Source organism: Somniosus microcephalus, chromosome 10 (assembly GCF_052327205.1).
Source record: "Somniosus microcephalus isolate GS21.2 chromosome 10, FLI_Smic_1.0, whole genome shotgun sequence".
Taxonomy (NCBI): domain Eukaryota; kingdom Metazoa; phylum Chordata; class Chondrichthyes; order Squaliformes; family Somniosidae; genus Somniosus; species Somniosus microcephalus.
Genome location: NC_140996.1, coordinates 230,033,593 through 230,046,650, shown reverse-complemented (window position 1 = coordinate 230,046,650; position 13,058 = coordinate 230,033,593). Strand labels below are relative to the sequence as shown.

The 13,058-nt window shown below is 52.4% G+C and overlaps 1 protein-coding gene across 1 annotated transcript; it reads right to left on the bottom strand.

Moving 5' to 3' along the window:
* Nucleotides 1-11,357: 11,357 nt before the first annotated feature.
* Nucleotides 11,358-12,338, bottom strand: LOC147112148 (olfactory receptor 52K2-like). Its single transcript, XM_085999943.1, has one exon. The coding sequence runs from the start codon at nt 12,336-12,338 to the stop codon at nt 11,358-11,360; it is 981 nt and encodes a 326-aa protein (XP_085856069.1).
* Between the last annotated feature and the right edge of the window lie 720 nt (nt 12,339-13,058).

Below are 13,058 nucleotides of genomic sequence, written 5' to 3'. Positions count from 1 at the left end.
ACCTTAAATCTGTGTCCTCTGGTTCTCAACCCTTCCCCCAATGGGAACAGTTTCTCTCTATCTACTCTGTCCAGACCCCTCATGATTTTGAGCACCTCTATCAAATCTCCTCTCGATCTTCTCTGCTCCAAGGAGAGCAACCCCAGCTTCTCCAGTCTATCCACGTAACTGAAATCCCTCATCCCTGGAACCATTCTCGTAAATTTTTTCTGCACCCTCTCTAAGGCCTTCACATCCTTCCTAAAGTGTGGTGCCCAGAATTGGACACAATACTCCAGTTGAGACCGAACCAGTGTTTTATAAAGGTTCATCATAATTTCCTTGCTTTTGTACTCTATACCTCTATTTATGAATGTAAGAAGTCACACAACACCAGGTTATAGTCCAACAGCTTTATTTGAAATCACAAGCTTTCGGAGCGCTGCTCCTTCGTCAGGTGAAGTGGAGAGATGCGTAAAGACACAGCTTATATAGTCAGAGAATAATGTCAGATGATTACAGGTAATCTTTCTAACTGCCATTTATCACACCTCGACAGAGAGATAATCACAGCAATCAAAGGTGTAAATGGTGTCCAAACAGGCCAGTCAGGAAAACATTACATCAAAGAACAATGAGGTGGGGTCACAAGGGGCCAAATATTGCAGAAGCCCAGGATCCCGTAAGATTTCTCAACCTGCCCTGCCACCTTCAACGATTTGTGCACATATACCCCCAGGTCTCTCGGTTCATGCACCCACTTCAGAATTGTACCCTTTAGTTTATATTGCCCCTCCTCATTCTTCCAACCAAAATGTATTACTTTGCACTTTTCTGGGTTAAATTTCATCTGCCACGTGTCCGCCCATTTCACCAGCCTGCCTATGTCCTCTTGAAGTCTATCACTATCCTCCTCACTGTTCACTATACTTCCAAGTTTTGTGTCATCTGCAAATTTTGAAATTGTGCCCTGTACACCCACGTCCAAGTCATTAATATACATCAAGAAAAGCAGTGGTCCTAGTAGGAAACCTGGAAGCCAATTTGCGCACAGCAAGCTCCCACAAACAGCAATGTGATAATGGCCAGATCATCTGTTTTGCTGATGTTGATTGAAGGATAAAGATTGGCCCCAGGACACCGGGGAGAACTCAAAAGCAAAATACTGCAGATGCCGGAAATCTGAAATAAAAAGAGAAAATGCTGGAAATCCTCAGCAGGCCAGGCAGCCTCTGTGGAGAGTTAACGTTTCAGGTCAGTGATCTTTTGCAAGAACTGGAAAAAGTTACAGATCTAGCAGGTTTTAAGCAAGTGCAGAGGCAGGGAAAGGGGGGGGAGGGGAGGAAAGAACAAAAGGGAAGGGACGGTCTGTGATAGGATGGAAGGACCTACTGAGTGTTTCCAACAGTTCTGATTTTATTTCAGATTTCCAGCATCCGCAGTATTTTGCTTTAGTAGAAGGCTATTTAGCACCTCGTACCTGTTCCGCCATTGCAGGTGTTTGTCGCCCTGCTGGGTGGGACTGCACTCGCCTGGTTCCATTCTTATCTATCTAATCGTAGCCAGAGAATCACCTGCAATGGCTTCTCCTCCCGCTCCCGCATCGTTACCTCTGGTGTCCCCCCAAGGATCTATCCTTGGCCCCCTCCTAATTCTCATCTCCATGCTGCCCCTCGGCGACATCATCCGAAAACACAGCGTCAGTTTCCACTGACGACACCCAGCTCTACCTCACTACTTCTTCTCTCGACCCCTCCATGGTCTCTAAATTGTCAGACTGCTTGCCCGACATCCAGTTCTGGATGAGCAGAAATTTTCTCTAATTAAATATTGGGAAGACCGAAGCCATTGTTTTCGGTCCCTGCCACAAACTCCGTTCCCCAGCCACCGACTCCATCCCTCTCCCTAACGTCTGTCTGAGGCTGAACCACACTGTTCGCAACCTTGGTGTCACATTTGACCCTGAAATGAACTTGCGACCACCAATTCATGCCATCACTAAGACCGCCTATTTCCACTTCCGTAACATCGCCCGTCTCCGCCCCTGCCTCAGCTCATCTGCTGCTGAAACCCTTATCCATGCCTTTGTTACCTCTAGACTTGACTATTCCAACACACTCCTGGCTGGCCTCCCACATTCCACCCTCCGTAAACTTCAGGTCATCCAAACTCGGCTGCCCGTGTCCCAACTCGCACCAAATCCCGTTCACCCATCACCCCCCTGTACTCGCTGACCTACACTGGCTCCCAGTTAAGCATCGCCTCGATTTCAAAATTCTCGTCCTTGTTTTCAAATCCCTCCACGGCCTCGCCCCTCCCTATCCCCTCCAGCCCTACAACCCTCCGAGATCTCTACGCTCCTCTAATTCTGGCCTCTTGCGCATCCCCCGATTTTAATCGCTCCACCATTGGCGGCCGTGCCTTCAGCTGCCTGGACCCCAAGCTGTGGAATTCCCTCCCTAAACCTCTCCGCCTCTCTCTCTCCTCCTTTAAGACGCTCCTTAAAACCGACCTCTTGGACCAAGCTTTTGGTCACCTGCCCTAATATCTCTTTACGTGGCTCGTGTCAAATTTTGTTTGATAATCGCGCCTGTGAAGCATCTTGGGACGTTTTACTATGTTAAAGGCGCTATATAAATACAAGTTGTTGTTCTGTAAGAAGGAAAAGTTTGGTTGACTTTGGGCAGCTGTGGCTTTCTTCCTGCAGAGGGTTGAAGTGACACCACTTATTGTGGTAACTGCCTCCCCTGCTGGAGGAAGGCAGACACAGGAGCACAAAGCTAATTTTATGGGATGCCCAGAATCCTTTCAATTCAATGGATGTAAGAAGGGGGCATTGTTCAGGGTGTTCAAGCAACACGCCGATATTTTCATGAATTTTTTGGTAGAAGATTAAGGGGTGATCTGATCGACGTGTTTAAGATGATTAAAGGAGTTGATAGGGTAGAGAGAGAAACTATTTCCTCTGGTGGGGGGAGTCCAGAACAAGGGGGCAGAACCTTAAAATTAGAGCCAGGCAGTTCAGGGGTGATGTCAGGAAGCACTTCGTCACACAAAGGGTGGTGGAAATCTGGAACTCTCTCCCCCAAAAAACTGTTGAGGCTGGGGGGTCAATTGGAAATTTCAAAACTGGGACTGATAGATTTTTGTTGGGTAAGGGTATTAAGGGTTACGGAACCAAGGCGGGTAAATGGAGTTAAGATACAGATCGGCCATGATCTGATAGAATGGCAGGACAGGCTCGAGGAGCTGAATGGCCTCCTCCTGTACCTATGACAAGACTGTTTATTCTTTTTATTTGCATCGGATGGGGGAGAAATTCGGTTGGTTAGCGCCTCCTGCTAGCGCCTCTAGGGGGAGCTAACGGGGCGCAAGGAACTTAGCGCCCGGGTGCGTCGATTTTAGCGCCGCTCGCGAAGTTGACCAGTTGTTTTGCGGCGGCGCTAAACACTACCGCCACGATCTCCTGCGCCCGCAGTTCGTGACGTCAGTCAAGCGTGCAACGCCCCGGACCGGATATTGAGTCGCACCCCCTGCCTTACCACCTGCCGCTAGGAATGGCAGGTAGAGGGGAACGTTTTCAAGTCGGGAAGGAGCTGGGGGAGCGCTATTTAAAGGCGGGCGCTTCCTGCCTTTTCTTGTCGGCAAAATTTTTGGTTTTAACGCTGTCCTAAGGAGTTTTGGCCCTCAGCACCACTTTTGAGGTTCCTAAGCGCCGAGCTCTTTCCCTGGGCCTATCCAGTAGTGCTTCCAACACAATTGCTTTCGAGGTCTCCCCAGGCCGAGATTCAAGGCTGCAATGAGCAGGGTGTGGCTGGCCAGCAAGGTGGCCCCTCCCCTTTAAGAACTGGACGGCGCCAGTCTGTCTGGCTTCCATGGTAACGGACATAGCCTGAGCTTCGCCAGCGCTCTGAGGTAGCGCCTCGCTCCCCGACGTTAGCGCCATAAGAGAGGTGTGTAGCGCCTGATTTAGCGCTCCAATCACCTCCGGGGGCGATAGAGGCGAATTTTGCAGTCGGAGGTGATAATTACCGCCGGGTGCTAAACTTTACACCCGGCCAATATTAGCGCCCCAAAATGGGCGATACTGAATTTTCCCCCCTATAGAGTCATAACGGCACACAAGGACTCCATTCGGCCCATCGAGTCCGTGCCGGCTCTCTGTAGAGCAATCCAGTCAGTCCCATTCCCCCGCTCTATCCCCGTAGCCCTGCAAGTTTATTTCCCTCAAGTGCCTATCCAGTCTCCCCTTGAAAACATTGAGGGGAGAAATTCAGTATCGCCACATTTGGGGCGCTAATTATCGACTCCGACTGCAAACTTGGCTTTATCGCACCTGCAGGTGATTGGAGCGCTAAATCAGGCGCTTCACACCTGTCTTAAGGCGCAAAGGCCGAGGAGCGAGGCGCTACCTCAGAGTGCTGGCGAAGCTCATGTGATGTCAGTCAGCAATGGAACACAGACACACTGGCGCCGGCCAGTTCTTAAAGGGGAGGGTTGATCTTGCTCTCCATCCACACCCTGCTCATTGCAGCCTTGAATCTCGGCCTGGAGAGACCTGTACATCAAATCTGCTGGAAAGAACAATGGAGAGGCCCAGGGAAAGAGCTCAGAGTGCAGCCCCCACAGTCTCTTCTAAATCGATGCAAGGTAGGTCAAATCAAAATGAACCTGCAAAGTGCTGCTCAGTACCCAAAACTCCTTCACACAGCGTTGAATCTCTCCAGAAGCCTCTCTCTCTCAGAATGCGTGGTGCAAAAATGTCGCCGACAAAAAAAAGGCAGGAAGCGGTCACCTTTAAATAGCGCTCCCCCAGTCCCTTTCTGACTGTAAAACGCTCCCCTCAACCTGTCGTTGCTAGCGGCAGGCGGTAAGGCAGGGGGCGCCACTCAATATCCGGTCCGGGGCGCTACCGGGGCGTTGCGCACTCGACTGACGTCACGATCTGCCAGCGCAGGAGATCATGGCGGTAGTGTTTAGCGCCGCCGCAAAATGTCTAGTTAATTTCGCGAGCGGCGCAAACATCGCCACACCTGGGCGCTAGCTGCTTTGCGCCACATTAGCGCCCTCTTAAGGCGCTAACGGGAGGCGTAAACCAACTGAATTTTTCCCCCTGAGTGTCTCCACTTCCACCACTTCCGTCGGCAGCGACTTCCAGGTCCTCACCACTCGCTGTGCAAAAAACGTTTTTCCTCACATCCCCCCTGTATCTCTTGCCCAAAACCTTAAATCTGTGTCCCCTAGTCCTTGTACCATCATGTTGGGCGGTTCCTCTTTTCCGAGAGAATAGTGGACCTCCGGAATAGGCTGCCAGCTCGTGCAGTGAACGTCAACTCATTGAGGTCCTTCAGGCAAGAGCAGGACCAGTTTCTGGCTGGGGCGGAGGCCCCCTCGTACGAGAGGTAGGTACTGTATAACGTTAATCAGAGTCAACGTGGTCTCCTGGACTAGTTTTGATTGTCTAACGGAGTCGGAGAGGAATTGTTCCAGATTTTGTTTCCCTATTTGGTCTGGGCTTTGCTTAAAACGATTGAATCATAGAATCATACAGCGCAGAAGGAGGCCATTCGACCCATCGTGCCTGTGCCGGCTCTTTGAAAGAGCTCTCCAATTAGTCCCACTCCCCCCTGCTCTTTCCCCACAGCCCCGCAAATTGCTCTCCTTCAAGTATTTATCCAATTCCCTTTTGAAAGTTACTATTGAATCTGCTTCCACTGCCCCTTCAGGCAGCGCGTTCCAGATCACAACAACTCGCTGCGTAAAAACATTCTCCTCATCTCCCCTCTGGTTCTTTGGCCAATCATCTTCAATCTGTGTCCTCTGGTTACCGACCCTCCTGCCACTGGAAACAGTCTCTCCTTATTTACTCTTATCAAAACCTTCTTATATAATTTCCCCCTCCCCCCAGCCCCCCCCCCCCGCCATCCCACATCCAGGAGATTACACGACTCCAGGTGGGATGGGCAATGGCAATGGGTGATGCACAAGGCAGGACAGCTGTGTGGGGCAGGCTGGTTGGACAAGTTGGTCTTTCGCTGTCTGTCGTGTTCATATGTATTAAAGGGTTGTTCCGGTTGTGCCTCCAAAGATAGTTCTGACAAAGGGTCATTGACCTGAAACGTTAACTCTGTTTCTCTCTCCACAGATGCTGCCTGGCCTGCTGAGTGTTTCCAGCATTTTCTGTTATTATTTCAGATTTCCAGCATCCGCAGTATTTCGCTTTTGTATTAGTGCCTCCAAAGATGTCGTGTGACACACCTTGGGGGAGCTAGTCTCAGGCACCTCGAGTTTGACCCCACACTTTAGGAAGGATGTCAAGGCCTTGGAGAGGGTGTGGAGGAGATTTACTAGAATGGTTCCAGGGATGAGGGGTGACGTAATAAAACTCACTACACATTTGGTTTGAGTATAAAGCAAGGCTTTAATCAACTTGTTTCAGAACATGGAGGTCTAGTTGTACTTCACTAGTTCCTTGTCTTACAAAATATCCCTGGGAAGCTGGGTTCACGCCCGAGTATTTATACTCCTTGGACGGCGCCACCAGCTGGCCGTCCAGCGTAATTTCATGAGTAGTTTCTTGATGAATGATGAGATTTATAACAAGGGGCTTCAGTGATGTGGGGAGACTGGAGAAGCTGGGGTTGTTCTCCTTAGAGCAGAGAAGGTTAAGAGGAGATTTGATCGAGGTGTTCCAAAACTGAGAGGTTTTGATGGAGTAAATCGGGAGACACTGTTTCCACTGACAGGAGGGTCGGTAACCAGAGGACACAGATTGTAAGATGATTGGCAAAAGAACCAGAGGGGAGATGAGGAGAATTTTTTTTACACAGCGAGTTGTTGTGATCTGGAACGCGCTGCCCGACAGGGAGCAGATTCAAAAGTAATTTACAAAAGGGAATTAGATATATAATTGAAAACAAAAACATTGCAAGGCTATGGGGAAAGAGCAGGGGGGAGTGGGACTAATTGGAGAGCTCGTTCAAAGAGCCGGCACAGGCACAATGGGCCGAATGGCCTCCTTCTGCACTGTGAGATTATCTGATTCTAAATGATTAGCCGTTTGTCTGCTCAGTGGGACGATGGTGTGGCTCACACATAAAGTGCTGGATTATGTGTGTAGAAGGAATTCCATTCTTCAGAGTGCAGTTGGGTAAATGCGCAATTGTATTGAACATTTTTTAGTTTAGCTATCTGAGACTTGAGCACAAAAATCTAGGCTGACACTTCCACTGCAGTACTGAGGGAGCGCTGCACTGCCGGAGGGGCAGTACTGAGGGAGTGCCGCACTGCCGGAGGGGCAGTACTGAGGGAGCGCCGCACTGTCGGAGGGGCAGTAATGAGGGAGCGCCGCACTGTCGGAGGGGCAGTACTGAGGGAGCGCCGCACTGTCGGAGGGGCAGTACTGAGGGAGCGCCGCACTGTCGGAGGGGCAGAACTGAGGGAGCGCCACACTGTCAGAGGGGCAGTACTGAGGGAGCGCCGCACTGCCGGAGGGGCAGTACTGAGGGAGCGCCGCACTGTCAGAGGGGCAGTAATGAGGGAGCGCCGCACTGTCGGAGGGGCAGTACTGGGGGAGCGCCGCACTGTCGGAGGGGCAGTACTGAGGGAGCGCCGCACTGTCGGAGGGGCAGTACTGAGGGAGCGCTGCACTGCCGGAGGGGCAGTACTGAGGGAGTGCCGCACTGTCGGAGGGGCAGTACTGAGGGAGCGCCGTACTGTCGGAGGGGCAGTACTGAGGGAGCGCTGCACTGCCGGAGGGGCAGTACTGAGGGAGCGCTGCACTGTCGGAGGGGCAGTACTGAGGGAGCGCTGCACTGTCGGAGGGGCAGTACTGAGGGAGCGCCGCACTGTCGGAGGGGCAGTACTGAGGGAGCGCCGCACTGTCGGAGGGGCAGAACTGAGGGAGCGCCACACTGTCAGAGGGGCAGTACTGAGGGAGCGCCGCACTGTCGGAGGGGCAGAACTGAGGGAGCGCCACACTGTCAGGGGCAGTACTGAGGGAGCGCCGCACTGTCGGAGGGGCAGTACTGAGGGAGCACCACACTGTCGGAGGGGCAGTACTGAGGGAGCGCCGCACTGTCGGAGGGGCAGTACTGAAGGAGCGCCGCACTGTCGGAGGGGCAGTACTGAAGGAGCGCCACTCTGTCGGAGGGGCAGTATTGAGGGAGCATTGCACTGTCGGAGGGGCAGTACTGAGGGATTGCTGCACTGTCGGAGGGGCAGTACTGAGGGAGTGCTACACTGTCGGAGGGGCAGTACTGAGGGAGCACTGCACTGTCGGAGGGGCAGTACTGAGGGAGCACTGCACTGTCAGAGAGGCAGTACTGAGGGAGTGCTGCACTGTCTGAGGGGCAGTACTGAGGGAGTGCTACACTGTCGGAGGGGCAGTACTATGGGAGCTCTGCACTGTTGGAGGGGCAGTACTGAGGGAGCACTGCACTGTCAGAGAGGCAGTACTGAAGGAGTGCTGCACTGTCGGAGGGGCAATACTGAGGGAGCGCTGCACTGTTGGAGGAGCAGTACTGAGGGAGCACTGCACTGTCAGAGGGGCAGTACTGAGGGGGTGCTGCACTGTTGGAGGGGCAGTACTGAGGGAGCGCCGCACTGTCGGAGGGGCAGTACTGAGGGAGTGCTGCACTGTCGGAGAGGCAGTACTGAGGGAGTACTGAGGGAGCGCCGCACTGTTGGAGGGGCAGTACTGAAGGAGTGCTGCACTGTCGGAGGGGCAGTGCTGAGGGAGCTCTGCACTGTCGGAGGGGCAGTACTGAGGAAGTGCTGCACTGTCGGAGTGTCAGTGCTGAGTGAGCACTGCACTGTCAGAGGGGCAGTACTGACGGAGTGCTGCACTGTCAGAGGGGTGGTACTGAGTGAGCGCTGCACTTTCACAGGGGCAGGATTGAGGGAGTGCTGCACTGTCGGAGGGGAAGTACTGAGGGAGCGCCGCACTGTTGGAGGGGCAGTACTGAAGGAGTGCTGCACTGTCGGAGGGGCAGTACTGAGGGAGCACCGCACTGTCAGAGAGCAGTACTGAGGGAGTGCTGCACTGTCGGAGAGGCAGTACTGAGGGAGCTCTGCACTGTCGGAGGGGCAGTACTGAGGGAGCACTGCACTGTCAGAGAGGCAGTACTGAAGGAGTGCTGCACTGTCGGAGGGGCAATACTGAGGGAGCGCTGCACTGTTGGAGGAGCAGTACTGAGGGAGCACTGCACTGTCAGAGGGGCAGTACTGAGGGGGTGCTGCACTGTTGGAGGGGCAGTACTGAGGGAGCGCCGCACTGTCGGAGGGGCAGTACTGAGGGAGTGCTGCACTGTCGGAGAGGCAGTACTGAGGGAGTACTGAGGGAGCGCCGCACTGTTGGAGGGGCAGTACTGAAGGAGTGCTGCACTGTCGGAGGGGCAGTGCTGAGGGAGCTCTGCACTGTCGGAGGGGCAGTACTGAGGAAGTGCTGCACTGTCGGAGTGTCAGTGCTGAGTGAGCACTGCACTGTCAGAGGGGCAGTACTGACGGAGTGCTGCACTGTCAGAGGGGTGGTACTGAGTGAGCGCTGCACTTTCACAGGGGCAGGATTGAGGGAGTGCTGCACTGTCGGAGGGGAAGTACTGAGGGAGCGCCGCACTGTTGGAGGGGCAGTACTGAAGGAGTGCTGCACTGTCGGAGGGGCAGTACTGAGGGAGCACCGCACTGTCAGAGAGCAGTACTGAGGGAGTGCTGCACTGTCGGAGAGGCAGTACTGAGGGAGCTCTGCACTGTCGGAGGGGCAGTACTGAGGGAGCACTGCACTGTCAGAGAGGCAGTACTGAAGGAGTGCTGCACTGTCGGAGGGGCAATACTGAGGGAGCGCTGCACTGTTGGAGGAGCAGTACTGAGGGAGCACTGCACTGTCAGAGGGGCAGTACTGAGGGGGTGCTGCACTGTTGGAGGGGCAGTACTGAGGGAGCGCCGCACTGTCGGAGGGGCAGTACTGAGGGAGTGCTGCACTGTCGGAGAGGCAGTACTGAGGGAGTACTGAGGGAGCGCCGCACTGTTGGAGGGGCAGTACTGAAGGAGTGCTGCACTGTCGGAGGGGCAGTGCTGAGGGAGCTCTGCACTGTCGGAGGGGCAGTACTGAGGAAGTGCTGCACTGTCGGAGTGTCAGTGCTGAGTGAGCACTGCACTGTCAGAGGGGCAGTACTGACGGAGTGCTGCACTGTCAGAGGGGTGGTACTGAGTGAGCGCTGCACTTTCACAGGGGCAGGATTGAGGGAGTGCTGCACTGTCGGAGGGGAAGTACTGAGGGAGCGCCGCACTGTTGGAGGGGCAGTACTGAAGGAGTGCTGCACTGTCGGAGGGGCAGTACTGAGGGAGCACCGCACTGTCAGAGAGCAGTACTGAGGGAGTGCTGCACTGTCGGAGAGGCAGTACTGAGGGAGCTCTGCACTGTCGGAGGGGCAGTACTGAGGAACTGCTGCACAGTCGGAGGGGCAGTACTGAGGGAACGCTGCACTGTTGGAGGGGCAGTACTGAGGGGCGCCGCACTGTCAGAGGGGCAGTACTGAGGGAGGGCTGCACTGTCGGAGGTGCCGTCTTTCAGATGAGACGTTAAGCTGAGGCCCCGTCTGCTCGCTCAGGTGGAAGTAAAAGATCCCACGGTCACTATTTCAAAGAAGAGCAGAGGAATTCTCCCCGGTGTCCTGGCCAATTTTTATCCTCAATCAACATCAGTAAAACAGATGATCTGATCATTATCACATTGCTGTTTGTGGGAGCTTGCTGTGTGCAAATTGGCTGCCGCGTTTTCAACAGTGAATACACTCCAGAAATGATTTAATTTGCTGTAAAGCGCTTTGGGACATCCTGAGGTTGTGAACGGCGCTATAGAAATGCAAGTCTTTCTTTCTTTCATTTTAATTGTGCCTTTGCACCCCAGAAGCATTGCTTAAGGACCAACACTCCAAGCATCTACCCAGTTTAAAGAGTTCTAGATCCAAACACCTACCATATGCATTGAACACACTTCAGAGAGCTCGAGGTTTATTAACATTACAAAACTTTTCTTGAAACATTGGTTTTGGTGCAAAGTTCATGGTGCATATGAAATTATAATCCCTTCCAAAAATGTGCTTAATTACAAACGTAATTAAATGAAATAATTTGAGTTGTCACCAACATAAAATTGATGCATTAGCTATAATATCGTGGCAATTAAAATTCTGTACCTCCCAGTGTTTCACATAGTTTATTAACAAGTGGAAATTTACGTTTGCTAGTTTCTCAGCTAGTTTCCTGCATTAAAAGTGACTCCACTTCAAAAGTACTTCATTGGCTGTAAAGTGCTTTGGGACGTCCGGTGGTCGTGAAAGGCGCTATGGAAATGCAAGTCTTTCTTTTTTTTTTCTTTTTCAGCGAGTTACAGTGGACACCATCTGAAGGCTGGCTTGAATCCTTCTCCCTCCAAACGTTTTCAGGAGGCGCTCCCTGATTTCTTTGGTCCCCACCCCGTATATGATGGGGTTGGCCATTGCGGGCAATACGAGGTACATGAGAGAGAGCAACACGCGGATGTCCTCGGGAACTTGGCCGACCCGGTAAGTCAGGAAGGAGACCAAGGCGGTCAGGTAACAGAAGGCGATCACCAGCAAGTGGGTGCAGCAGGTGTGAAACATCTTGCGACGGGACTCGGGCGAGGCGATCTTCAGAACCGCGGCTACTATTCTCCAGTAAGACAAGAGGACACAAATACTGTCAAAGCCAATTATTCCAAAGGCGACTACCAAACCCATGGCGCTGTTCAGGGTGGTGTCGGTGCAAGCCAATCTCACAAGTGCCATGTGGTCACAATAGCAATGGGCAATGAGGTTAGACTGGCAGAATGGAAGCGGGGAAGCCAATATGACCAGGGTGGACATGGCCACCCCGCTCCTAATGAGAGCAAACACCGCTAGCTTGACCAGGACTGTGTTTGTCATGACTGCACCATAACGCAGAGGGTTACAAATCGCCACAAAGCGGTCAATAGCCATCACTAAGAGAAGAGTTGATTCCATAGAGGACCAAAAATGGACAAAGAACATTTGTGCCAGGCAGCCTGCCAGAGAAATACCCTTCAGGTGGAAGAGGAAGCTCAGCAACATCTTCGGAAGAACGGCACAGCTGACAATGATATTGACAACAGCGAGGCAGCAAATGAGAATGTACATGGGATGGTGCAAGCTCTGCTCTCGAGTAATGACCAGCACTATGGAGGAGTTTGCGAGCAATATGATGATGTAGACCAAGAGGAACGGAGCGGAGAGGAGACCTTCAGACCCTTCATATCCAGGGAACCCGAGCAGGATGAATTCATCATAAAGGGAGCCATTGTTGTGACCGGTATCCGCCATGCCCAATGCACACACACACACAGAACCTGTAATCTACAAAGACAAAGATGAATACAAGTGAGCCCAGTGCAGATGAGGCCAGAGAGCATTAAAAACTAACAGAGGGGGTGGAACATTGTAGGGAGTGTCCTACCACAAACCCTACCTCAACTTAGTGGCTCATGTCGGATATGGAATAACCACATTTAAAGGGACCAATAAATGGAGACAGCAACAACAACTTGTATTTATACGGCACCTTTAACGTAGTAAAACGTCCCAAGGTGCTTCACAGGAGCGATTATCAGACAAAATTTGACACCGAGCCACATAAGGAGATATTAGGACAGGTGACCTAAAGCTTGGTCAAAGAGGGAGGTTTTAAGGAGCGTCTTAAAGGAGGAGAGAGAGGAGGAGAGGTTTAGGGAGGGAATTCCAGAGCTCAGGGCCCAGGCAGTTGCTCAAGAGGCCAGAATTGGAGGAGCGCAGAGATCGCAGAGGGTCGTGGGGCTGGAGGAGGTCACGCTGATAGCAAAGAGCAAGGCCATGGAGGGATTTGTTAAATAGGATGAGAATTTTAAAACTGAGGTGTTGCCGGACTGGGATATTTCTCAGGGAACCTCTAATCCTAAGCTATTAACGTAGTGAAGTGTCAGAACACATGAGCGAGCTGCTGTTTCAGGCAGTTATACATCATCTGAAAAAAAATGTTTAATCTAAATAGCCAAATCTATTCAAAGT

Coding starts and splice junctions, on each gene's coding strand:
- LOC147112148 (XM_085999943.1), bottom strand. CDS start 12,338: ATGGCGGATACCGGTCACAACAATGGCTCCCTTTATGATGAATTCATC.